Consider the following 27,979-nt stretch of genomic DNA (forward strand, 5'->3'; position numbering starts at 1 on the left):
TGTATTTTCTTCTTCTATTTAACCCATATACCAGCAGGGCACAAATCCTTTTATATCATATATATTATTTTCTATCACCATAATTTTACATGATTGCAGAGCAAACAGAAATGTGACACATTTCACAGATGAAGAACCACCATTTAGTAAATATTTAGTAGGGACTAGATAATAAGCTAAGCACTTTACATATATTAACGCATTAATTATTCAAAACAATACTGTGAGGTATTTTCATTTTACAAATAAGGATACTGAGACTTAGTTAATTTTTCTGTTTATCTATTTATGATCTCGGAATCATCAACTTTGTAAGTCTCAGTAGCACAAGTACAAGTTGAAACTCACTCATGTACTAATCAACTCCAATGACTGTTCTTTGATTCAGGGTCATATACCAACACTACTCTGTTGAAGGTCACCAAAGACCTAAATATCAATGTCTCTTCATTGTTCACACCCTAGTAGATTTTCTACAAGATTTGGTCCTGCTTATTCTTTTTTTTTAAGTATATTTTATTGATTATATTGTTACAATAGTTCCAATTTTTCCCCTTTGCTTCCCTCCACCAGCACCCCCCTCCCCCAGCAATCCCCCCTCCAAGTCCATAACCATGATTTGTACATACAAACTCTCCCACTTCACCCTTTCATATATTCTTCTTTTTCTTTTTCTCTTTTAAATGAATAAACAATTAATTATTTTAACAATAAAAAATAACAATCCCTCCCTCTCAGACTCAAGATCCTTTATAATCTTATAAAGGACAATGGGCGAAGGTCTCAAGCTCCTCTAGCTGCTTCAAGCTGGACATGGTCATTGTCCTACCTACCCTTGGGTCCAGAAATCCCTAATAAGAGTGGGGGTGTGGAGGGGAGGGTGGCCTTCCCACATGTGGAATGATCTTGCAGACTCCAGGTTGGTTGGCTGTCCCCGGACAATGGCATGCTTGGTTTAACAGGCTGGCATCCTTGTTGTATTCTGGGGGCAACAGATTTGGCAACAGGGTTAAAAAACGTCATTCAATCCATAACCAGTAGATGACAAAAGGCAGGTATTAATTTTTCAATGTCCCACATTAGGGGAAAAAAGGGGCTTCTTTGGAGGAAGGTGTGCCAGGCACATCACACCTGTCCAAAACCCTTTTGCCCATTATACTTAGTTTGGGATGAGGGAAATATTTTAGATTTCCCTGCTCTCAGACCTCTGGGCTCTTTCTGTCCAAGCCATTAGGATAGAAAAGAGAAACCAGTTTTAAAGTGAAGCCTACAATGCCAGGTATGTGGCTCAGCTTCTGTGCCCTGAAGGGTAGACTGAAGGTCACCCTAAATGTTCCTTGCATAAGTTCCAGCAAAGCAGAACTAGAGATGATAAGTGATCATTTGCTGCTCTTTTTGTGTTTATGAAAATGAAAAGGATAAATTAAAAATGGACTTAATGCAGTTCCTTTAATGACAAGGAGGGTAATCCTAGGGAGAAAAATCGTGATTCAAGGAAAATCACAATGCTCAGTGGTAGACTATAAAATAGTGCAGCTAACCATCTTTAAAGTTTCTTTTCATTTAAAGTATGTTTTCATTAGAAAGTTAAACTATGTCAGTGGTATCATCAAAGATGTTTAATTTACAGGCAAGAATGTCTAATGCCTTGCAACTGGATGTTTTTCCAATAAGACAGTCTTACAGATTTAGAGACTTGTATGTGAGTTATGTTACATAAATTAACATGTGTTTTCTGTTTTCAAAGGGCATAAGCCTATGATCTCATTACCTGAGTGATTGTCTGTATGTATAGGCCTCACTTAATCCTGTCTGCATCACTTCCTCCTGAGACTCAACAGTTTGGCTGAACTAAGTGGCTGGGTTGGTGAAGTATGGGGTGGTCTGTGGGCTTCACTTTAAAACTGCTTATTCTTTATACATTATGAGGATACCCTGCCTTTATCAATTTCTTTTTTTTCACTACTAAATTTTTAATCCTGTTTTTCTTTCTCCCTTGCAGCATATATTAAACATATACTTATTTCTCCTATTTTAAGAAAATGTTACTCTTTCAATTCTGTTTCCACTGCATAACCACTATACTACTTTTCTTGTTCAACCCCCAGTGAAGTCTACTTCTGCTTTCTATTTTCAAATATATCATTCATTTCTCTACCCACTGAAATTTAATTTTACAATAAGCACTTCATTGAAATTGTTCTTTTCAATACCAGCAATAACCTCTCATTACACATCAAATAAAAACTGTTTGTCTCTTATCTGACAGGACCTTCCTGAACATACCATTCATGCTTTACATGCAATGCAGTTAAAAAAATAAACTCATTGTCCCCACTTGCCACTCAGTTCATTTTTCAGTCAGGTTTTTATCTTGTATTTAACTGAAGCTCTATTATTCCATTTTAGTAGGTTCAGAACTTTCTGGAGTTCTCTTCCACCTCTCCCTTTCTCTCATCTAATCTTTTCACCCAATTCCTGGTTTACACCTTGGTGAAATTCTTAATTAGTGGTTCTTAACCCCTATACACACATTAGAATCACCTAGAAAGCTTTAAATGTATATACCTATGCCCAGACTCTAACCCTCGATTAACAGAATCTCAGTGAGTAGAATAGCACATGGGTAATTTTTAGTATCTTCAACTAATTTAAATTGCAACCAGGATTGATATCCATTGCTTCACATTCTCCTTGGTATAATAGCCCAGGTCAGGCCCACATTAGCTCTTCCCTGGATTACTTTAGTCCTAATTTTTCTTCAAGCTCACAGTCTCTCTTATGACTTTCAATTACATTTTTGCTATAAAACACAATTTTGGATATACACTATCCTGCTTATATAAGTTCCAGAATAAAATTCAATCATTTTGTATAACACATTGAACCTTCCAGAAAAAATACTTAAGACATAGTGCATACAACTTCATAATTTGCAATATAATGAAGAAAAACAGATATGAAAAAAATCAAGAGAAATACAAAATACTTAAAGTTTCCTGTGTAGCCACTTTCTATTGGTTAGCATAGAGCATATGTAGGGCACTGAAAAAATATCTACTCAACTGAATTTAAAGGTCATTTTTAAGGCAAAATTTCAGCTAACTCCTAAATTCAGTATAGCCAAATATCTCATATGCTTGTGCCTAGTAATAATGGTGTATTAAATGCCAGATAATCATACACTACACTACTTTTTACTGTCTCACACAGTGCGAGTCAATACAATAAAGAAGAATCTGCTACCTACATTCTTTTTCAGAGTATTCGATATACAAAACAAAATGAAAGAAAGGAAGGGAGAAAGGAGGAACAGAAGAAAAGGAAGGCAGATAGGCAAACTCTTACCTTGATACAAATAGTCATGTCCTATGAGTTCTCTATGTGGGTAAGGGGGGCAGGAGATGTCCAATATACATCTCCTCAACTTTTCAGTTTCTAAAAGCAAAGTGTCTGCTATCATTCTAATTCTCTCAACTAAAGTGAGTCAAAATAAGAAAGGTCTGGATGATGAAAAATATTATTTGATATATTTGCATATATTGGTATTTAAGATTGATGTATCACCTAAAAATTGAGGAAATAATTAAAACTTTTAAAAAGTTCCATTTAATCATTATGCTATTAGCTATTGTGCCTTATCAAAAGTCATAATCCACCTGTAAAGCATTGTATAGTAGCAAAGGACTTGCCAATGCAGATGAAGAACAGGATCAAACTCAATCATAGACACAAATTCTTAGATGTTCTCCTACCTATTAAAACCAACACCAAATTTAAAATCATAAAATGTACTGTCTGATGTTAAAACTGGATGTTTTCATGTGTTAAGGCAACAAGAATACATAAAGTAAATTAAAACTATAGAATGATATTCCAAAAACAGAGAACCTTAAAAAGTTATCACAGATCAGTTACTCATTGATGCATATACCCTCACACCCTAATCCATATTATGGCATACTACAGTGGACAGGTACTGAGTTACTAAAAAAGGATAAGATCACATACACACAAACACACAGAAAGCACATGTGAAAACTGGAGGAAACATGAATAAGGTCTGTGTTTGAGTTAATAGTATTATTGTACCAATGTCAAATCCATGGTTGACAATACTATGGTTTTCTAAGATGTCATCACTGGGGGATGAGAGAAAGAGTACACAAGAGTCTCTGTGCTATGTTCGTAACTTCTTGTGCATCTTAAGCTAGCAAATATTGGAACCTATGTAAATGGAGAGATTTGCCATGGATTTTTATTTTAAAGGATTGAAGAATTTCTGTCAGTTTCCACATGCATTCACAGGTTTTCCTCAGTTATAACTGAAGTGCTTTTAAAATAAAACACTAGAAAATAGATTCTACAAATACAATTCATGAAAGAGAGTCAATTTTATACCCCAATTTTATTAACCTTTTCTGAATAGTCACAACATTAATCTATTGGAGATAATCTAGTTATCTAGTTAGTATATTTGAAATTCCATTTATTTTTTCCTAATGATATGCATGTATTACACTTATATAATACAGAATTTTCAGCATTGTTTTAAAGGACATAGTTTAATAAATGAGAGGCATGATCTATAATTTCAAACAAACCTAGGACAAATTCATAATTTCCAAAATAATATGGTTTTGTTCTTTGTTCCAAAGATATTAATAATATAATTAATGTAGAAACTCCAGCACAACTGTTCCTGTCTTTGAGTTCATACAGTATTGAACCACTGCAAAATTTGCATGGACCATCTAATTAGTTTTATGCATAATTAAAATGAAAGGAGGAAGTCATTTTATTGACTTGTAGGACAGTATACTTCAGTGCAATGTCAAAAGCACACTTTACAAATTTAATTTTTAACAAATTTTAACACTTTTAATTGTTCTGCCCGGAAAAGATTCTGGGTAATGTACCAGTCTTTGAAAATTGTTACTAACAGACCTAAAGTCTCCAGGCTGTTTCAGCCTCCATCATGGAAACCGACACATACCTAATTGGCCATGTCAGTGAGTTTGAGAAATACAAAAGATGTCCACACCTTCTCTTACATAATGGAACTTCTAATAGAATGATTTCTGAAGTATCTTCCTATTAGTCTAAGGTGAGTAGAACACAGAAGTCCCTCTGTTTACATTCCTTCAAACTTTTAATTTTACAGAGTATTATTACAGAATGGCTTTATAACTTCCATTCTTCTCTCCCTTCACATCATAAATGAAACATAATAACTGTAGTATAAAATTATACATTCTGTAATAACTTAGGAAAAAAAGGTACACACATGTTTAAGGCCTTTAAATATTTATAAAACTTTCCTGTAGAACTGAAAACCACAACTGTTAAAATAACCACAAAAAAAAAAAAAAAAAGAAGCAAAAACTGACCTAAGAGATTGTTTGAATGGGACAACTCTAAGGAAATATTTATAAATTTGAGACCAAAGAAAATGAATAATTTATTTTATCAACAGACTGAACAAACAGCATTCAAACAGTCATTGAAATCAAGCAAGAGACACTTTTCTAAAATGAGATAGAAAGGATAGTTTAAAAAATATTAGAAGAAATGTAAGTACTGTAAATAACTTTCAAGCTAAGAAATTAGAAACCCACATGCATCTCTGGCAATTTTTGAAACTGAAGGCTACCTAAATACTTGACTGCTCACTGCTGATTTCTGTGAAGGAGAAAAGTAAACATAAAAGGAAAGAAAAGAAAAAAAAATCACTTAAAAAAAGAAAAAACAAAAACAAAAAAGTGAAGTAAGAGTGTTCTAGAGATACAAAATAGTGAATAATGAAAATGGTAATTCAGTTCTAACTACTACCTATTTAACTGACAGAGAGCTGCAGCAGTGTGTTAGCCTTGGGGAAACATGTCAGCTAGTCTATACATTCTTAGGTGATTGATGTATTCAGGTAACTATTACTTGTCAACAATAATTATTATCACTGGATATATTTTTCCATTCCTTTAACAAAAGCAACTTTAAGATGTTAAAACGTGTAGGCTTTCAGAGCTCCAAGGTGAGGATACAAATAAAATGATCTCAGTCCACGCCATGCCAGAGGAGAAGTTTGTAAAGGAAATGTCACTAAAGCCATATACAGTCCCACTAGCCACTGAACACAGGACCAGACCCAGGAACACATCCATGACAGAAGGCCAGTGCACTTGGGAGACTTTCAGACACAAGAAAAGCAGTCACATTTGGAGCCAAGAGCCCAAACGACAACTGTCTCTGACATCACCCAGAAACACCAAGTCTTCAGATGGCGACTTCAAATTTTTTTAGCAAGTGCAATTTTACAAGCTGAACACAGTTCAAATCTGATGTACTCTTCATGATATAGAAGTTCATGTCTGACTTTTTAAAAGTCTTGATTTCAAGAAAATGCTGATTATGAGCCATGAAATCCCTTGGAAATAAGAGTCTGGAGTGCCTCTTCTGAGCAGTATAAAAATTTTCCTTCAAGATCACCTCAGAAGTTAAGTTTCTATACATATGTTCAATGTAATCAGCCTTGAGGATCACTTGATTTATTCTTAGTTAATGGGTTACCTACAAAAAAAGAAGAAAATATAATCATTTCATAAAATAGCTATAATCTTAAGACTCCAAACACAACTTAGTATTAGAAATTAATATGTAATTCAAAATGCTGATGTTTTCTATATGAAATTGTTGAATTTTAAGACTACTATATTCAGATGTTTTCAGCTAATAAAAAATACACCCATATTTTTCTCTTATTATTTCACAATATTTTTAGAGTCACTTGCACAATTATCTAAATTCCTCCAACTGTGACCAGAAAGATCTTAACTGGTGAAGCTACCCCTGTCAGACCCAAAGAATGAGTCTGGAATTCCTGTTCTTTGCACAAGCTTGGTAGACATAACCCAAAGACCATAAACACATCACGCCAGGCCTCAGTGAAGAAAGACCTTTGTTCACAGGAATGTAATTAGATCATCTTCAAGAAAGCCCTTGAGAATTGGCTCCACAAAATCCCTTCTTCAAATAGTTTAAAAATTGAGTGCACATTTGAATCAATTATATTTCTAGGAAGTTAATTATTCATGAGGGTGCTTAGAGTTGCATAACAGTTCATTTCTAGCAATGGTTATAAACAAAAACAGCATTCTTAAAAATTATTGTGGATATTTTGGTTTTATTCCATTAGTTGACATAGTTACTTGTCTTTTCATAAATCACTTACAAAAAGGCTATTTTTCTTTTCCTTTGTTTTGTTGTTTTAGTTATCAACTATGAAAAAGAGAAACTTCAAATAAACAAAAAAATAAATAAGAGCTAGCTCTCTATTTTTTTCTACCAGAACTAGTCTCAAATTTTACACCTTCCACAAAAGGAAGGTGTAAGATTCAAAAATTATTTTCTGCATGGAGGCAGCCATCATATTTGTTTCTATTCAGTCAGCTCTCATTCCCCAGGAACGAGCCTCTACCTGTATGCAGTAGTCCTTCTCTATATCGCGGTTCACTTACTGTGGCCTCACTGTATTGTGGGACTTTTAAAAATGATATACTTAATTATTTATCGCGGATTTTTCTCTATATCGCAGGATTTTGCAGTACTGTATACATATGTTGTTAAAGTTATGTAGGTTTAAGAGTGTAGAATGTAAAGTTCCTCCTTTGTGGGGGGTTCTAGAACTTAATACCCGCGATAAGTAAGGGAATACTGTATTTGAAACTTTTTAGTCCCATGAACAGAGGAATTCTGGGAAGAATTGAATTGAGGGTGGAAGTTCATAAACACATACATAAAGGACCGCTTGCCCTTTAGAGATTTTAGGAGCAGGGGAGATCTTAGACAGGGCAGCAACTCTTTCAATTTGCCATTCAGTGGTCATTTTACACTGGTTCTGTGAATGGCTTCCAGGTTGAGTGTTAGCATGAGAAGAACATGGGAAGGGAATAGGACTATTTCTATAGATATTATGACCATTGTGAAATAAACATTAATTTAACAAATCTTTGATTTCCAGTGGCCAAGAAAGATTCACCTGCTTCTTCTGAAAGCCATAATTCTGGGAGAATTATGAAACATAATACAAGACCATATTTCTAAAACTGGTGCTTGGAATGACAGGGAAAGAGAGGAAGTGATATAGAGAGGGAAAGATATTGAGAGAGAACAGACAGGTTAGTTTCAACAACGATTCAGCATAGGCAGCTGGAGGGTCATGGTGTCATGACTGAAAATGAGAGCATGTTGTCTGAGTCATTTCAAGCCCAGTTTCTAAGTAATCTATTGGTGGGTATGATAGATGCATTCTTATATTTCTATTCCAAGGTAAGTATTTCATTCTGCTGCTTTATGTAAATCTGTGGAGTGAATCAACTAATTATATATTAAATTTTCATTTTCAAATAATTTTATTTATTTTTTGCATTTTTAATGTTTGTTTATGCTATTACAGTTGCTCCATTTCCCCTTGTGCCCCCCTCAAATGAACATCCAAATTGACAGTACAATACCAAAGATTATGTACATAGAACAAATTTTTCTCCATCTAAGTAGAGAAGACATACACATAAACATATAAACACATATAAATATAATTACACAATCTGTACCATCAGAAATATCATACAATCTTATTACTAAGTCTGTCAGCTAAAATAATTGCTAGAAATCAAAATTTAAACCTGACTAAATACTTCTAAATACTTTTAAATAAGCATGGATTAAAACAAGACCATTTTTCACACATGAATTTTACAAAATGTCCCGTTTATTAATCCTAAAAATATTCTAGCACATTTTATGAGATTAAGAGTAGTGTTTCAGATTCAATATCTGCAAATTGCCTGATTTCGATCAGAGGACCACGTGGTTCAGCATTCAAATTCAGGTCAATGCAGCAGTAATACTGTTCATGCTGGATGTGTCAGGCAACCTCTGGGGCCCTCAGTTTTCCTTGTGTAAAAAGGGGACAACCCTGTTAACTTTGCAGGGCACCGTGAGGATCAAATATTATAATGTGTATGAAAACACCTAGTTTTGACACCTGAAGTACTATAAAAACAAAAGTTTTAGAGTTGTTTTTTTTTTTTTTTTAATTGCAAAAATCTTTGACAAGAGAGCCGCTAACAATGGATTGAAAGGATCACACTAACAGACAAGTTACAGGATCACACTTGGGGGAGTCAAACAAAGGCTAAGAAATAACTTGCCCTTTTCAATACAGTATAAATATGAAACATGTATCAACACCCTCCCTGACCAACCTCCAGATTTTGTACCAAATTAAATGGCAAAACCAAAGATTTAAAAATTCACTTATGATTCTGAATATTGGTACATTATCACCGGTTTTAATTACCTCATACATAAAACCCAAATAATATTTTAAAACAAAATTACTGTCTAAAAGTTAACACAAAAAGCACAATCTTTTTCTGAATTATATGTTTATTAAGGAAATCCAAGTGACTCAAGTTTAAATTCTGGCATGCTAGTGGAGAGGGATGATAAACCAATGTCATTTACCCTGGTAGACTATAAACTGGTACTTCCTGATATTGAAGAATTGCCTAAGCAACATTAATACAATCCAACATTTAAATGTTTTCTCATTTAAAAGTAATTTAAATACACAAAATTAAGCATTACCTTATCTTAGAACCTAAATATTACCCTCTTTTTACTCAATTCATATCTTTTGGAAGAGGCCAAATAGTAAAAGTTATACCTTCTAAGGAGGATTTTGAGCAAATTTTCAGTAACTAAAAGCAGGAGGTTGTAACAAAACCAGTTTTATGGGGTAGGAAATAGCATTTGCTAAATGAATGCATTGTCTTCTGGTTCTGAGGGCAATAGACATAAAATACCACATGAGGGAGAGAAATGGTCCTGCAATCATGGTTATGCCTGGAGCTTCATATGCTATAATCACTGTCTCAGTACATTTGCCTTTCCAAAGGCAATATTTTTACACAGCTGTTTTTATTTATGTAAATGTTATTTGTGTGTTGTGCACACCAACCAATTTGTTAAGTGAATCTACATGGCTGCTGAACACATGCAAAATGCAAAATGATACTAATAACAATAATAATATAATAACAACAATAACAACAATAACAACCATAATAAAATAACAATAGCTTTCCTAGTGACAAGCACAGTTATCTTGGTAATGATTCACCAGGATGAAGAAGCTAATCTTTGAGACTTCCAGCCAAGATGGAGGCATAGACAGAAATGCTGCATCTCCCTCCACAACTAAGAAAGAATACAACGACCTCAAAACTAGAAACAACCAGAAATTCCAGAAAATCAAACTGCATGGAAGTCCAGCAAACAAAGATATAAAAAAGAAATACTCATCCAGACAGATAGGAGGGATGGAGCCAGGGCAGAGAGGATGTGGTGTGGTGGTGGCAGCAGTGGTGGCAGCAGCGGTGGCAGTGGCAGGCTGACAGAAAGCACAGTCACATATTTTAAAAAGTCAGGAGGGACATCTGGGGAGCATTTCCAGCTCCTCACTGGACCTCACAGCCCATGGTCTCAGCATCAGGGAAGGTCAAGCCTCATTGCTTCTGACTGTGCAGACCAGTGGGAGTTGGGGTAGAGACAGAAACTGCCAGTCTCAGCAGAGTCCACTTCTTTGAAGGGCCGCCACAGTCCTGGAGCATCCGAAGACCCACCGTATATGGGAATGACAGCCAAGGCGGCAGCTAGAGAGGCAGCAGTTCAGTGTGAAAGTGGGAGAGGTGCCTGGAAAAGAGGCGAGTGCTGGGCAGGCAACATTGTTCCTTCTCAGACCCCTCCCCAACATACAGCGCCACAACGTGGTGAAACAGGTCGTCCTGTACTAACGAATCCCTAAGGCTCCTCCCCTTACAATGTAACAGGAGCGACAGCTCTGCCTGGGACACAGAGGCAAACAAACACAGGAGCATGTCAGAATGAGGAGAGAGAGAAGGATGGTCCAAAAGGGGAAAAGGATCAAGGTTCCAGTGGGAGAACTAAGTGACAAGGAGATAGCCACCATAACAGATGAGGAGATAGATGACCTAACAAATGCAGAATTCAAAACACTGGTTATAAAGATGCTCACAGGCTTGATAGATATGCTTGAGTATGGCAAATGCATAAGAGAACAAGTGAAGGCGATGCTAAGTGAAATGAAGGACAATCCACACAAACCCAATGGTGATGGGAAGGAAACTGGGGTTCAAATCAATGATTTGGAACATAAGGAAGAAAAAAAAAAACAGTTAACCAGTGCAGAACGAGGAATCAAGAATTGAAAAAAAATGAGGAAAACTTCCCAAATTTTGTGAAGGAGATGAACATACAAGTCTGGGAAGCACAGAGGGTCGCGGGCAAGCTTGACTCAGAGGGGGCCACACCAGGACGCATAATGACTGAGATGCCAAAGGTGAAAGATAAAGATAGAGTCCTGGGGGCAGCAGACAGATGTGGAGAGTTGCCTGCAGGGGAGGTGCCTATAAGACTATCAGCTGATTTCTGATAGAGCACGCTTTGCAGGCAGGAAGGGACTGGCAAGCAGTATTCAAAGTGATGAAAAGCAACCTACAACCAAGATTACTCAATCCAGCAAAACTATCATTTAGAATGGAAGGGCAGATGAAGTGCTTCCCAGACAAGGTGAAGCTACAGGAGTTCATCATCACCAAGCCCTTATTACATGAAATGTTAAAGGGACTTATTTAAGAAAAAGAAGATCAAAACTATGAACACCAAAATGACAACCAACTCATAACTATCAACAACTGAATCTAAAAAATAAAAACAAAATCCAACTAAGCAAACTAGAATAGGAACAGAATCATAGGTATGGGGATCATTTGGAGGGTTATTAGATGGAAGCGGGGAGAGAGAGAAATGGGGAAATGATGCAGGGACTAAGAAGCATAATTGGTTGGTACAAAATAGACAGGGGGATGTTAAGGATAATATAGGAAAGGTTGAAGTCAAAAAACTTATATGCACCTCCCATTGACATGAACTAAGAGGGGTAGGATTGCTGGAGTGAAGGGGGGTACTGGGCAGAGGGGATCAAAGGGGAAAAATTGGAACTACTGTAACAACATAATCAATAAAATATACTTAAAAAAAGAAATGAAGCTAATCTTCTAACATAAAAAAAAAATCACCAACTCTTTAATGTGAGAGCATCCATTTATTTCTCCTAGTCCAACAAATCTATTATATATAGGGCCCTGATTAGAGTTCTTAAAAAGTTATACTAAAACCATGTCCTTTAATTTTACACTACATTTATAGTATAGTCACCAATTTAAATTGAGAAAATAAAACCAGGTAACTGGCATATATAATACTAGGTGAATTTGAAATCAAATAAAGTCAAATATTTTATACACTTCTTGTTTTATATTTTGAGCAATATGAAATATCTCCTGCCTATCTTCAAGTTAAGATAAATGAAAAAGGCTCAAAAGGAAGGAAATTTGAGAATCTATTCTGTCCCCTCCTGTAAAAGATGCTTTTATAAAGCTTCTAAAATCATTATTTTAATGAAGTCTAATTTTTTCCTTCTGTTTAAATCATGCTTATCAATGGGAGGCAACATAGTATGGTAAGAAGAATAAGGACCAATAGTGTGGGCTTGTAGGAAAATCACTTGAGTTCAGATATCTGCCTTGTATAACTTTCTAACACCTAAGTTTTGGTGTCCTCATGTGTAATATGACAATGGTATTGTTAGCCTCCATATGTTTGAAACTGTGATTAAATCAGATAATATCTGAATGTGTCTGTCCAGCTAAATGCTTTTGAAATATTAAGAGGTAGTAGCAGTAGTAATTCCCAAAGAAAGACACAAAAGGTACAAGGGATTCATATTGGAGGGAACATTATTTCTAACTTTTCTACAAATATTGACTTACTCAAAGTTAATTTTCTGTGTCTTATAATAACTGATCTTGCAATTATTTCTTTTCAAATTCTTGTCAATCATAAACGTCATGTATCTAGAATGAAGTATCACTCTTTTAGCCAACTTTGAAGGAGACACTGTCTTTCAGACAAGGTAATATATGGTAGTGGTTAAAAAGAACATATCTTGAAGCTAAGCTCAGTTCTGCTGATAACTCAGTACATGACCTTGAGTTAAACAGGTATCACATTAATATCTATGACATAACCATAAGAGCGCCCTGGCTGGTTTGGCTCAGTGGATTGAGCGTCGGCCTGCGAGCTAAGTGTCGCTGGTTCAATCTTCCAGTCAGGGCACATCAGAGAAGGAAAACTCTGACTCCAAAAAACCTCCGCTGCCTTGCGGCATACCTCTTCAGGGGAAAGGCTAAGGGAGTAAACCCCGACAGAAAATCCGGAGCCGGAGTCCCTAAGGCGGTTTGACGTTGTAGTCAACACCGGCAACTCCTGCGGCGCACCTGAAGCCAAGCTGTATTGACTCCGTCTTTCCCTTGGGCCCTTCAGCTGCGAAGAGAGGGGGGGGTCTGCTGCATGGGCAACAGCAGACCCTCCATATCACCCTGCCCAGGCTCTGTAGCTTCAGCTTCACTGGAGAGGACACTCCAGCGTCATCGCAAGGTGTCGATTCAACACGGGAGGAGACAGATACCGTGTCACTCCCGAGTTGGACTGCACAGCCATTCTCGGCGGTGCAGATAGACTCTTAAGAAGCTACACCATCGTCTCTCGAGACGGACGGCTGCCGACGAACCATAAGAGCTGAGAAGTAAGTTACTAGCTCATGTTTAGAACAATTCTAGGCACATAATAAGCACTATGAAAGTGGTAACTATTCTTCACATGAGCACATTGCTAGAAATATGGATGCACTAAATCCTTGGGTTTTGCCCCTAATTATTTCTGAGCATATGTTACTAGTCTCCACAGGCACATAATTCCATTCTTTAATTCTTAATCTTTGTGTGTGTGTGTGTGTGTGTGTGTGTGTGTGTGTAGCTTACAGATTTTCTTAAAAGTATATTTTATGGATTATGCTATTACAGTCCCAACTTCTTCCCTTTCCCCCCCTCAACCTAGTAACCCCCTTCCCTCCAGTGATCCCCTCCTTAGTTTATGTCCATGGTCATGCATGTAAGTTCTTTGGCTTCTCCATTTTATTTACTATTCTTAACAGCCTCCTGTCTGTTTTGTACCTACCAATTATGCTTCCTAATCCCTGCAGCATTTCCCCATTTCTCCCCCTTTCCTATCCCCACTGATAACCCTCCATATCCTCTCCATATCTATGATTCTTAGATGCTTAGTTTGTTTTTGTTTTTGTTTTTTAGATTCAGTTGTTGATAGTTGTGAGTTTGTTGTCATTCATAGTTTTGATCTTCTTTTTCTTAAATAAGTCCCTTAAACATTTCACATAAGGGCTTAGTGATGATGAACTACTTTAGCTTTACTTTGTCTGGGAAACACTTTACCTGCCCTTCCATTCTAAATGATAGCTTTGCTGGGCAGAGTAATCTTGGTTGTAGGTCCTTCCTTTTCATTACTTTGAATACTTCTTGCCAGTACCTTCTACCTGAAAATTTTCTTTTGAGAAATTAGAAATCTTATGGGAACTCCTTTGTAGGTAATGCTCTTCTTTTTTCCTGCTTTTTAAATATTCTCTCTTTATATTCAACCTTTGGCATTTTAATTATAATGTGTCTTGGTGTGGTCCTCTTTGGGTCCAACTTGTTTGGGACTCTCTGTGCTTTCTCGACTTGTATGTCTATTTCCTTTGCCAAATTAGAGAAATTTTCTTTCATTAATTTTTCAAATAACTTTTCATTTCTTGCCCTTGCTCTTCTCTTTCCAGCATCGCTTATGTGCTTGCCATACTCAATGAGTTCTCTGAGCATCCTTATCATCAGTGTTTTGAACTCTGCATCTGATAGGTTGGCTAACTCCATTTTGTTCAGTTCTTTTTCTGGAGTTTTGATCTTTTCTTTTATTTGTGCCATATTTCTTTGCCTCCTGAATTTTGTAGCCTCCCTGTGTGCATTAGGCAGAGGTTCTTTGACTCCCTGTCTTGGCACATCTGTTACATTGTAAGGGGTGGAGCCTTAGGTATTCATCAGTGCTGGGCAACCTGTTTCACCTCATTGTGGCACTATATGTGGGATAGGGGTCAGAGAGGGAACAATGCCACTTGCCCAGCACTCACCCCATTTCTAGTCACTTCACCCACTTCCCGTATGTGACTGGTGCCCCTCTAGCTGTTGCCCTTGTGGTGGTTCCTAGAGTGGGTAGGTTTGTGTGTGTTCTAGGACCATGAGAGCCTCTAAGTGGACCCCCCTGAGAGATGGGAAGCTTCTTCCACCACCCCAAACTCCACTAGTTTTCACTGCCAGAAGCTATAAGGCTTTATTTTCCCTGCACTGGAACCCTGGGCTACACAGTGTGGCCTGGGGCTGGGACTATCCCCTGAGGTGTCCCTCCTGGATTTTATCTGCCACATGTGGATTTGGGATCACCCATTCTGCTGGCTGCTGCCACCACCACTTCACCACCACCATACTGCTTCCTCTCTGCCCCAGCTCCCCATCTCCACCCCTCCTACCTGTCTGGATGAATATTTTTTCTTTAAATCCTTGGTTGTCAGACTTCTCTACAGCTCATTTTTATGGCATCTCTGGTGGTTTTTTGTTTTGATGTTAGTTGTGATTCTTCTTATGGTTGTGCAAGGAGTCAAAACATGTCTACCTATGCCTCCATCTTAGCTAGATGATAATTCTTAGTCTTTTTAATGGACCATCTGTCATTAAACTTTGCACACAGGACAACTATTTAGGAAATTAGCACTACACTTTGACTATTTAGTCATAAAAATAAATGTGGCATTATTATGGCAAAACAAAATAAAGATTTGTAAATTTCCTTATTCATCATTGATTGTTGTTCTGATATTGTTTTTCTTTGACTTTTTTTGAACCTCAATAGTTCAGTTTGCCAGTCTACATAAAAGTGTGAAATCACTTCCATATTTCCATAGCATCAATGTGGATCTTATTTTATATTAGCTTAAAATATATTCTTTTCTTTAGTGTGTCCATTAAAATCTTATTAAGAGGAACTCCTGAATAATATTTACATTCCTATGAATGTTAAATGGATCATATATACACAGTAATAGAATACAATGCATTATGAACATTACAAGTCAATTTTATTTTTTAAAAAGTTAAATTTTCATTAGGATACCCATGTTATTAGGGAAACATTTACTTTTGAACTGATGATCATTTTATTTAACAATTGGAAGGCAAGTAATAGCACTGTTTCCGAAAGAAGGTGGTAGGTTTAAATGCAGTGCATGTCTCATCTTTCGAATACAGCTCCTTAATAATATCACAAATAGGCACCACTTCAAACATTCTGCTAGATGAATCTAACTTATTTGATAAAGATAAAAGGAAGAATAGAATACTTTCATAATCCTAAATGCTGATTAGAATGCATTTTTCCTTGCTCAGAATATAATTGCTGCTTCACTGCAAATGTATTTTTTAATGTAGCTCTTACAAGTACATGAATTAAGCTCTTACTTCACTTTTTGTGTACTAAATGTGCTATTAAAACATCATTACTCTGCAGTAGCAGGTTTTCTCACTTAAGCTAGAGAAAAATCTGCCATTGAGTTGGCCATAACTGCATATGAATGCACTTGTCCTAGCTTAGAGCACCTTATACAGTGAAGTGTTACAAAATCAAAGACACCTGTCAGTCTGGGATAATCACTCAATAGGAAGCTGACCAGACAATTTTTAGGTATAAATGAGGCACTGCAAGTCAATGACATATGAGTCACCTTTGTAAATATACCTGCCTATACAAAAATAAAGCCTCTAATTTTACATTCATGGTGATGTGGTGTTTCCAATAGCTCTGAAAACTTGCATTTTCATACCACAGTTTAATTTCCTTCCTAAGAATGACTAGTGCTAAATTGGTCCAATCATTTATTTGAACATTTGGGTCACCAAAGGCCATTTGTTTAATACTTCAGCTAGAGTCAGCATGTCCACTAAATGACTTTGTTATCTGTTCTATAAATTCTTTAAACGTTTAAGAACCTTGGGTGATTGAGACAACAGTAATTTCAAACAACAGAGAGTATTTCAGTAGCTAAGTGGTTATATTAAGGTGTAATTTCAGTGTGGAAGCAGAAGTGGTATATAATCTTCCTAGATTTCTGGAGATAACCAGAATACTAGCCATGACTGAGGAGAGAGGAGACCTTACTCTGATAAGAGTTTTATACCAGTGTTACTACCTGCTAGTAGTTTTAGAAATTTGTACAAATCACTTAAAAATCTCTGAATCTGCAGGGTTCATATCTGCCAAGTGAGTCAGCTGGACTCAGTGAGCTTCTAATTCCCATCTGTCCCCAAACTACTCTGGCTTTTCTTAAGAAGGACCAATTCCAAATGGGATAAAAGTTGGCCCTGATTTCCTAAGTTCATCAGTGGTATAACTCCTATGTAGACTTCCTTTTTCTAAAAAACCTACTTATTATATTAGAATCCAGAACTAGTGAGCTTTTACCACAAACACAACATCTGTCAATGGCTTTAGGCTTCTATGCTACTCATGTGATGATCTTGCATGCAAATGAATCTTTCGAACAGATGGACCTGCACTGTTTCTTGGAACTTTGAAAGCTGTACAGTACGCCTGCCATGAACTCTCCTACATGACTCATGAAAACAGATGACTGTTTGCTTTGCCATTTATGCACACTCATCCACCCAGAAGCAGATCAACTGTTTCTCTCTGGATGACATTCACTGCTAGCAAAACATTCCCTCATTTCAATTTTGGTGGTTAAATCATTTGGGACAGTAAGGAAACTTAAAATTTTTCCTTCTCCTTCTCCTTCTCCTTCTCCGGACCCCCATCATACACTTCAATTTATTCAGGTCAAAAATGACCTCACCCCTCAAGATTAAGATAACTTTGAAACACAATAGTATAATGGGTTTCAGTTATGTTTCCTTCATAAATATCAAAAAGTCCTTAAAATAGGAAAATAATTATTTTGAATGCTTTGAGGAAATCTGAATAGATTTTTAAAGATATTATTCCATATACCAGCATAGTTCACATATTTTTAGACAGTTGAGATTTTGAATTCAATTAAAAGGTATTTTACCTGCTAAGTGTGATACTAGGTTCGTTTTTTAGAATTACCTCTCATTTGTGAAGGTATAATTGGGATTGATAGCCTTTACCCACTCTTTATCATTAAGCCTTAATTTAAAAGTTAAAATCTGCTCAAGTATCAGCCTCCTCAAGAATTTCAGACTCACTACATGTGAGGGCTAGCAGAAGTAAACAGTACGAACTATGCTTAAAAGCTGAATTTAAGTGGAATTTTGGGAGAAGGGCTAAAACTTGGAAGAAATTCATCTTAGTAGCCTAGAGGTTACTTAGTAGCCTAGAGGCTTCTCAGCCTCCTGATTGGTTTGAGTTAGAAACACAAATGGTTTCCAGTAACAATGGTTGGGATACCCATCTAAAAAAAATATGTTTCTGTCACTTTGAAAAGAACTCAAGGAAGACAAAGCTAGGGCCATTCCTGAAGTTGCACATCCTCTCTCCTCTCCATTACAATCTTTTCCTATAAAATAAAATTTAGAGATAGTTATTACATAAGTGGTAGATCTTTGAAAAAGAATTCCCTTTCTGAAAGTTGCTAAAAATCCATTTCTGAAGTACAGGGAAGTATATAGTCAGTGACATTTAATATGTTGGTGCTTTTGCTTTGTTTTCCCCTTCTATTTCCCAGATATAGTCTTCTCTGGGTCTTCTTAAAAATAATAATAGTCAAAGTTTAGTAGTTTCAAATTCCCAAAGTTGATTAAAATATGAACCTTTAGCTATTCCTAGTTGCTTAGATGCTGGTATGAAATAGCAGATTCAATTATGGGGCAATTTAAATAAATAAGGAATGGACAATTGCACAAGGACAGTCTTCATCTGGTGCATGGAAACTAAGTGAAAGCCTGGCAGCTCAATATTTTTCATGCTAATTTCCAAATTAAGAGGCAGAATGAACACTGAGAGAGGTCCGCTAATACACCCAGGGTTTTGTATTATCCATTATCTATTTTAGGGACCACAATATGTCAACTGCAGGGCTATTGTAGGTGACAATATTAGGTTCACCAATAATGATATATTGGCTATTTGTGACCAATCTGTTCAATTTGTGGGTATCATATCAGTTCAAAGAATGATGCCCCCTTCTTTTAATAAAAGGTAATTCTATTCCTTTTGTTACTGACCACAGAAGGCAGTCCTTTGCCTTCTGATCCCTAAAGCTGTACAGAGTTTCTCTTTCCTCTGAAGTCAGGGGCCCTTGCAATGCTAATGGCGGCTATAAGAGAAAATAGGTCAGTTCATCCTGTAACACAATGTACACACCTGCTGCTCTGTGAGAAATGAACCAAGACGAGAGCTCATTGCTGGAGTTATTTTGAATCTTTACTCCTTAATGAACCTTGCCTTAGAATCCGACCAACACTAGGATTCACCACACTACTGCTCCAATGTGGAGCCGGACATGTTTTGAGTGCGGATACACAAACACTGCCATCAGGCACAGCAGAAGACTTCAGTTTCTACTTCTCCGTTAAAACTTGAGGAGTTTTACACATTTGCCTAAGAAACAAACACATGTGAGGTACTCCCCTGTTCAACCTGGGAGAAAGGGGACATTTCAGCAAGCATAAAGGGACAGCAAAACAATAACTTCCTTTACCTCCAAAAAAGCTCACAGTGGGGATAGTTTGTATCTCTCCTAAAGGATTATAAATTCTTAGAACATTTTTTATTTCAGAGAAACATATACCCATAAATTGGACTTAAAATAAACAGGTGTTATATGAAATTAATACAAGGATAGTGTTCCTGGTGACTACTTTGGGAAGCTTTCTGAGAAGACTTAAGTAAAAAGTTCATTACAATCAAGGGAGAAAGTACACAAAAAACAATAGACAGTCATTTTAACAGAAAAGGGTAAAATAATCATAGAAACAATACTGATATTCGATTAGAATTTAAAGATTTAATACTTGCAAACGTAATCATAGGCTTGCCTGAACATCCATGCCTATAGTAATTCATAATTTGATAAAATATGGACCTAACTCATACACACTTTAATGCTGATAAGTGGGGTCAAGTCACTTAACCAATGTATGGGTCCAGCACCCCTAAGCATTCTCATCTCAAACCAGCTTTGTTGTTCTCTGACCATCAGCTGTGAAATCCTCACTCACACTCAGAGTGGGATCCATGATATTTTTCAGTTGTAATTTATGATATTTTATAGATATAGACTTTCAAAAGTTTTCTTTCAGATTTCTCCTTCCCAAAGTATTCCAGATAGTATATAAAGCATATATTATTTCAATTTCTAATATCTGAATAGGTTAATATTTGAGAGTATAACATGTGAATAACAATAATGTGGAGCAGTGGCTAGTAATTTAGAATCAGACAACAGGATTTTGGTAATAGGAATCAAAAGTAAAGTAAAACATTTCTTACATAAATTTGAGAGCTCACGGTAGTTAAAATGAATAGTAGGGGGAAAAAAAGACTAATGCCATAATATAAAAAGCTATTTCCCAATTTTTTTTAAAAAATGAGTCTTTCAGCAATAAGAACAGACCCCTTGTCCCTATCACTGCCAGCCTTGGCCTCTCCCTCACCAGAAAATGTAAGACTAAAATAATGGTCTGAAGAAGGACAGAACTTCTGAGTTCTGGTCACTGTGTTCACTTGACTTTATCCAGGTACATCAAAGCCAACACAGTCACGAAATGGGTCAGTGTCATCGTGACTTGCCAGGAACACTCATAAATGAAGACAAAGGATGAAGGTGGAGAAAATGTAGAAGAGTTTCATATCCTTAAGAAATAGCATGGAGCAGTTGGAGAAGTATACCACTTAACATTTCTGGTTCTCCATTTCCTTCACACTGTTCAAAACTGTAAGAAGTCTTGATGTCCTTTAATTTCATATATGCCTATTGAATATTTTTAGAATTAACATAATTTCTCAATATGTTTTATCTCTAATCAGTGTCTCAGCCCTAGTCATCTTTTTAATCCCTTCCCAATTCTCTGTCCCACTGTCACTATCTTAATTGAGGCCTTTATTTCATCTGGTTTGTACAGTTGCAGTAACCTCCTAATTTGTCTCCCTGATTTGTTTTGTCTTTCACATTCCTCTTCTTCTTTGCTGCCATCATTCTGAAAACAAAATCGATGCTAGTGTCCCATTACAGAAAGAAATATAAATTCTTGCCAGTGAAATAGAAGGTCCTTCACGATTAGACCTCGACCCACCCAGCTTCGTCTCTCCATCTTTCCAAAGCCTCTCATAGACATTTAGGCACAACTCCAGTCACATCCATATGCTCATACATATCTCCTTACCTTTGTACATTCTACCTTTGCCTGAAATATTCTTCCAAACATAACCCTTTGTGATTCATCCAGTCAGTGCTTTGTCCATACTTCTATTATAAGACATATTTTATCATATTGTGATTGTTTATTAACCTCTTTGTTTTTCCCACTGAACTATAATGTATTGGAAAAAAGAGAATATTAGCATATATTTTGTTTCCTTGGTGCTAAGCACAGAAATGATGCCTAATATTTATTAAAGAGAGAAACAACAGATGGATGAATGGATGGATGGATGGATGGACAAATGAATGAATATACGGGGGAAGTGACAATTAATTTCAAAAAAGGAAAACAAGAGCTACTATCTGAATTCTCTATTAATAGCAAGGGGAATGATTAAGTGACCCAAAAGGTTAGTCACTCCATTTTTAATGTTTTTAAGATTATTCCCCTGATTCTGTGGTTTCAGAATTTGAAATTATAGATATGCATGGGTCCTGACATCAGCTTTACATTTGCACCTTAGATATTTAAATTTATTCTCACTTGGAAAAGGTCTGATTTTTAATACAAAATTAATTCATGAAAATAATAATGCAAGAAGATAATAGCAACCTGTGATGCTTTAATTGGTATTAGACTAACCACCTGGGATGTGGAAAATGCCCAAATAGATACATCAAGGTTGATTCTGGCATATTCATTACAGTTAATATTTCACATAGAAATTATCCTGGTTTTAAAAAAAAAATAATTCTCTCTTGAGTAATTTTCATACTGCTGCAACACTGCCAGGAAAATTTTCTCATGAAATATTCCACCGTGAGAATTACCCTACACTCAGGTATTACATGCTCATTTGACATCAGGTAGGGTGGTGCAAATAAAAAATCAAATTTCTTATCATGGAACAAAGTAAACAAACACTACAATGACTGATTCACCCCAAAATAATATTGTGCATGCAACTTCTCTCCTTCTCCCATGCACTCTATATTTAATTACATACTCTGTACTGAAGTTCAGGATGCCTCACTGTTGCCCCTCCCTGCAGATTTTTTTCAAATTTAGACGCTAGTATTTTAAAAGAAAAAGAGAAGTTTATTTTTGCTTAGCAAAATGCACCAGACTGCATTGTCTAGTCTAGACTAGAATGTCAAGGACAGCTGATCCTTCTGTTGCTCAGGGAAACCTGGAACACCACCACCAGGGTTTCTTCCCCCTTTCAAATCTTAATTGCTGGCATCAATAGACCACTTAGTGCACATCCATATTCTCTTGTAGTCCTCAGAATTATTCTGTGAGATTGTTCCCATTTACCATTTACTGTTACTAGTCTTTGTTCCTAATTACTATTATCCCTTTTCAGTTAAAGAAACTGAAACACCAATAAATTAAGCAAAACTTTTTAAAGATACATATTAGCTATAGGTATAGTCTGCAGACTTGGGACCCCCAATTTTGATCTTCAAACCTAGTGAAACAGGTTCTGCATATCTGTTATTTCCATTCATTTATTTGACTAATATTTATTGAGCACATATGAAGTATCAAGCACTTTTCCTGGGAATGGAGGAAGAAAACAAAAATCACTGCCCTGTGAAACTGACCATCCAGAGGGGCAGACACAGAAGTGATAGGAAAATTTAAAAGTATGTTAGGCCATAGGAAGAAAAAAATAAAGTCAAGAGGAAGAGGGGGATTTTTGAGGCAGGGATATGCAATGTTAGCTTAGACAGGAAAGACTTGCTGAGAAAGTGAGACTTCAGTAAATGCCTATAAGAGGTGAGAGAGCCAATCGAGCTGTTAGCTGGGCATTTCATGCAAAGGGAATAAACAGCAGGTGCAAATCATCTGAGACAAGAAAAGTAAGGAGGGCAGTGAAATAAGCAAAGGAGGCAGTAGTAGAAGATATCACAAAGGTTTGTTCATTCACTCATCTCTTTCTTTGTTTATTCAACAAATGCTTTTTGTTGCTATTTTGCTTGTTGAGGATAAATGGTGGGGAGAAGGCAGGTATGATCCTTCTCATCATGACTGCACACAGAAAGGAACTACATTGTGGTTAGCAAAACACACATGGCTTCATACCATCCTCCTTTCAAAAGGCTTATTTCTAGAGGTTGGAATTGGACAGAGCCTGAATGGGCAAAAGAGAGCACAATGACTTCTTTTTAGAAGCCCTGGAAGCCACTCTTCTTTCCATTCTGACAGTGAAGAATTGCAAAGTTTTAGGGAGAAGGAGAGGGTAGGGTAGAGTGTGTGTGTGTGTGTGTGTGTGTGTGTCTGTGTGAAGCAACATAAATTTTCTCCTGGCAAATATTTTTAGCTGACTGGTGGTAAAAAAAAAAAAAAATCCTGAATGCATGACTTATATTCACTTACATTCTAGTCAGATGGAGATATCCCCTGGTGTAGAAAACCAATCTACAATAAGAAGGCATCTCACTGTGGCTTTTTAGCTTTTCCTGTCTGAGCAGCACTTAAAAGGGCTGTTGTCTCCACAAACTCATGAGTTGTTCTTGAGATAATGCAGTTCAAGAGGAATGTGAGTTCAGCCATGAGAAAAAACACCATATCGCCATTTTTAGGGGGTTCTGACAGAAGAGATACAAAAGAATCTAAACTAATATCTGAAGCAGAGAATATCTTAGGCACTACCCATTCCATGGCAATCTGGTTTGAAATGTGTGCAGAGGGGAAGCCAAAAATTATTCGGTCCATTTCGGCTTTTCCAACTCAAATATTTATTCACATAACTTGGAGCCTAGACTGCCTGGGTTTAATGTTAGATCCAGTTTTAATTAGCTATGTAATTTTGGGCAACCTCTTCATCTCTCAATCCTCTCATGTGTAAAATGAAGATAATCAAGCCTATTTCATGGAGTGGTTGTGAGCATCAAGTGAACTAATATGTGTTAAGTTCTTATGACAATGCTAACCATAGAGAGACCATCAGAAAGTCACGTATCATGTGGTTTCTTCCTGAGGAAGTAAACATTTATCATTAGGAAATGTTCCTCCTTAGCAAGAATTTTTGCTACACTTCTTCTTTAGTGTTAATATTTTCATATCAGGTTTCTTTAGGTTGGTGTTTGCATAGTGTATCTTTTCCATTATATTATAGGTCAGCTTTTCTTTATTCTTATAGTTTAGGTATACCTATACTAAATAACATATTCAATAGTATATACCTGTGTTTTGATTTTGTGATCCAGATCTTTGTATATGCCTCTTAATTGGATCATTTAGGCCACTTGCCCTTGATATAATCAGTTACAAATTTGGGTTAGAACCTACCAAGAACATTTTATTCCACTTGTTCTAGATTCCTTTTTACATTCTTCTTTTGTGCTCCCTCTAACATTGATAAGTGCCTCCATGGGTTAAGGGACTCCCAAACTGAACTAATGCCTCTTAACCTTCAATCTCCCATAGATTCTGGAGCAGTAACTCTTCACTTTCTTGTTGACTTTTCAATGCCTCCAAGTATGCTATCTTATATTTTGTTAAACTCTCCAGCCTCCTTTAGAGAGAGGGGTGGAAGAGGGATTACTTTGATGATATTATTAAATACCCATTACCAAAAGTGAAAGTCAAGTTATGTGGGTTCAGTTTTACTAATGAACTTGGGTGTTGATTAGTCATTCACCAAATTTACGTAATATTTGAAATTTATCTAATATTCTACTTTCATAGTGCCTCTGTATTTAATGACTAAAATAGATATTAATTAGCAGTTACTTATACTTGGAGTGACTATATTATCCAGTTTGCCTAGAAAAATCCTGATTTACATGATTTATTCTGACTTCCTGTTGGGTTTATCCTGGAAATAATGTCCTAGTATGGACAATAAATTATATCATTGCCCACAGAAAGTAGTTACTTTTATTGTGGAAATTTAAATTTTAGTAAATAATTCATGAATGTTGAAATCTGAAAGCTATAAATGAATACCTCTCTAATACAAGAATCTCAACTATTGCAATAGGCAAAAATGAGCATTCCTTGAAGCATAAAATATTTCTGAAACTCATCAAGTCCAATCAAGTTGCTAATATGTTTTTAAGGTTGGCATTAAGGAAAGGTTCCTAGGTAGAGCACTGTAGTAACTTCTTCAACTTTTCCATCATACAGATAAAACATGGATGTCATAATGTGAAAGACTGACTATACTATTAATCAGTGTTGTAATCCAAAGTCATGAACTCTGAGAATCAAATTAAAGCCATGGCACACACTGTTACTTTGAGATCAAAGATTTGTTATAGCAAACAGGTCAAATAGGCTTCTTATAAAATCTAGACCTATTTTGAAACACTAATAATCTCAAGTATAAGGTTCATTTTTCTGGATTATTTTGTCATTTATAATGAAAAATTCTATTATGCAATTTTTTCAATTGTGCCTAAAATTTAAAATATAAAACTTACCTGTGACTTTGTTTCCCCTAATTATTTTTACCACAAATAATTAAAAGTTGGACAAGAGGTAATATATTCTATATATACTCAATATTCATCTACTGATGATGATAATAAAGAAAATGATGAAGTTAAAATGTTCAGAGAATCAGGCAGGCAATAACTATAAGAAAGGGTTAAGAGCAGGTGGTTGAGATATTCAGCCAGCCAAGGGTTTATCCTGATTTGGCTATTTTTTAACTGTGTGGCCTTGTTATTTCATTACCAAAAAAATCTTTCCTTCTTATATAATAATCCCTATCTCATCACATTACTGTGTAAGTTAAATGCAATAATGTGTGTAGTGAGAATACTATAAATCGTAATTCTCAAACACTTTCAAACAGTACTTTGAAATAAAAACTTTTAAAACTATGTTTATGCCCAAGATTATTCTCATTATTCCATTGTTAATATAAAATATTAACTATAATTATGTGAGGCATTAATTATGAATGTATTTCTGCTCTTTGATACTATGATCGCCCTTTCCAAAGCTATGCATTCTTTGTGCAAAGTCTGCTTTATTTTCAAGGGTTTTATTAGAGTCATGATAAATTATAAAGATAGTATATTATGCACATAAGGTCTAACACATATTTTTAATCTCCTATAAGCAAAAAACTTATAATACATTTTGTTTGAAATGTACTGAGGTTAAAAAATCACTTAGGTTTTATTTGTTACTCCATAAATAAGAATTATTGGCCTCTACTAATTGCATAATATCTATAAACACTTTCAGCATGGTGTTTTTGTGATTTAGTAACAACATTAACATTGTATTAGTAATAGCAAATGGGCAAGGGTAGCTTAGCATTCAATAAAATAGTCCTTTAATGCTGCACCAACTACACCAAGCTAACCTCATCTTAAATTGCTACAGGCAAACAAATACAGAAAACTTCAAAAAAATTCCCACAAACGTAGTATAAGCCCAGACATAACACTCCTCCCTCTAAAGTTGCCAAAATATTTTAATCATAAAGGGATACTTGTTTGTGAGGATGTCTTTGAATTGTACCAGTGAATATAAAAATACAAATTGAGTAAATATCAGCAACTGCAATGGTCAGAAAAAAATTGCCTCCTTCACTTTGCAGCTCTGATAAGTCCTCCAGAGATGTTGCTAAAAAGCCAATGTCAGGTGGCTATAAAGGAGAAACAATTTCTGCTCCTGCAGGATATATCTGGGAAAAATGTCTTTGCAAAGGATTAATATAGCAGTTTCTATCTGGCCCATCTGTGTGTGGTAGGTGACTGGAATGACCTAGATCCTGTGACCATTACAGGTGGAATCCATTTATTTCACCTGTATGGTTTCTCTCTAGGATGCATTTTTGTAGCTAATCCAAAAGGGACCATATATAGACAGACCAACCTTCAAAGTACCTGTGCTTTCTCTATATAGCCCTCATTTAAATATGAATGGTGGTAATAAAGGAAGTCTTGTGATATCTCTCTTTAGTGTTTCTTTAAACAGACTGACTACCATGGAATAATAATGCTCATGCTTGAATTCTGAGAAAGCTGGCCCATTTTATGAGCCTTTTCAAAAACTTGTTGATTTATGTACTCTACTTAACAAGCACATATACCCTTTATATTTGGCTAGAAACCATTAAGTACTTTACAAATATTAACTCATTTAATTCATATAAGAAAACTGTGTGGTAGATATACTATTGTACCATTCTCACACATGTGCAAACTGAGAAGCATAGATCCAAAGTGATTTGCTGAGGCTACCGGCTAATATGTGGCTCAGTTGGGATGTGAACCCAAATAATTTGACTCCAGAGACTGACTTCTTAATTATTTCACCATCCTTAAAGATATTCTTAACAGAACATAGCAGCCATTTTTCATTGAGGGAAATGGGACCCATTGTAATAATGTATGAGTGGGTGCTTGGGTGGGTGGATGGATGGATGGATGGATGGATGGGTGGATGGGTGAATAAATGCTTCTGGTAATGTACCTATTGAGAGTGATTAAGACAAAGCTAACAGAGCTCTTGGAGTCATCAGTAAATTAGGTTTTTTTTTTTTCATTGAAAACGTCCTGTTAAATTGAACATATAATAAATTATCA

At 36.0% G+C, this 27,979-nt stretch overlaps 1 protein-coding gene across 2 annotated transcripts in view; it reads right to left on the reverse strand.

Moving 5' to 3' along the window:
- Window positions 1-5,749: 5,749 nt before the first annotated feature.
- Window positions 5,750-27,979, reverse strand: part of TAFA2 (TAFA chemokine like family member 2) — a 467,249-nt gene continuing 445,019 nt past the window's right edge. For both annotated transcript variants that reach the window (XM_090275632.1, XM_090275633.1), the window contains one exon: window positions 5,750-6,567. In XM_090275632.1, the coding sequence (XP_090131758.1) occupies window positions 6,556-6,567 (12 nt within the window). In that variant the 3' untranslated portion in view covers window positions 5,750-6,555. The remainder of the gene's footprint in view (window positions 6,568-27,979) is intronic.

This window comes from Furipterus horrens, unplaced genomic scaffold (assembly GCF_987537825.1).
Source record: "Furipterus horrens unplaced genomic scaffold, mFurHor1.1.pri manual_scaffold_4, whole genome shotgun sequence".
Lineage (NCBI taxonomy): Eukaryota > Metazoa > Chordata > Mammalia > Chiroptera > Furipteridae > Furipterus > Furipterus horrens.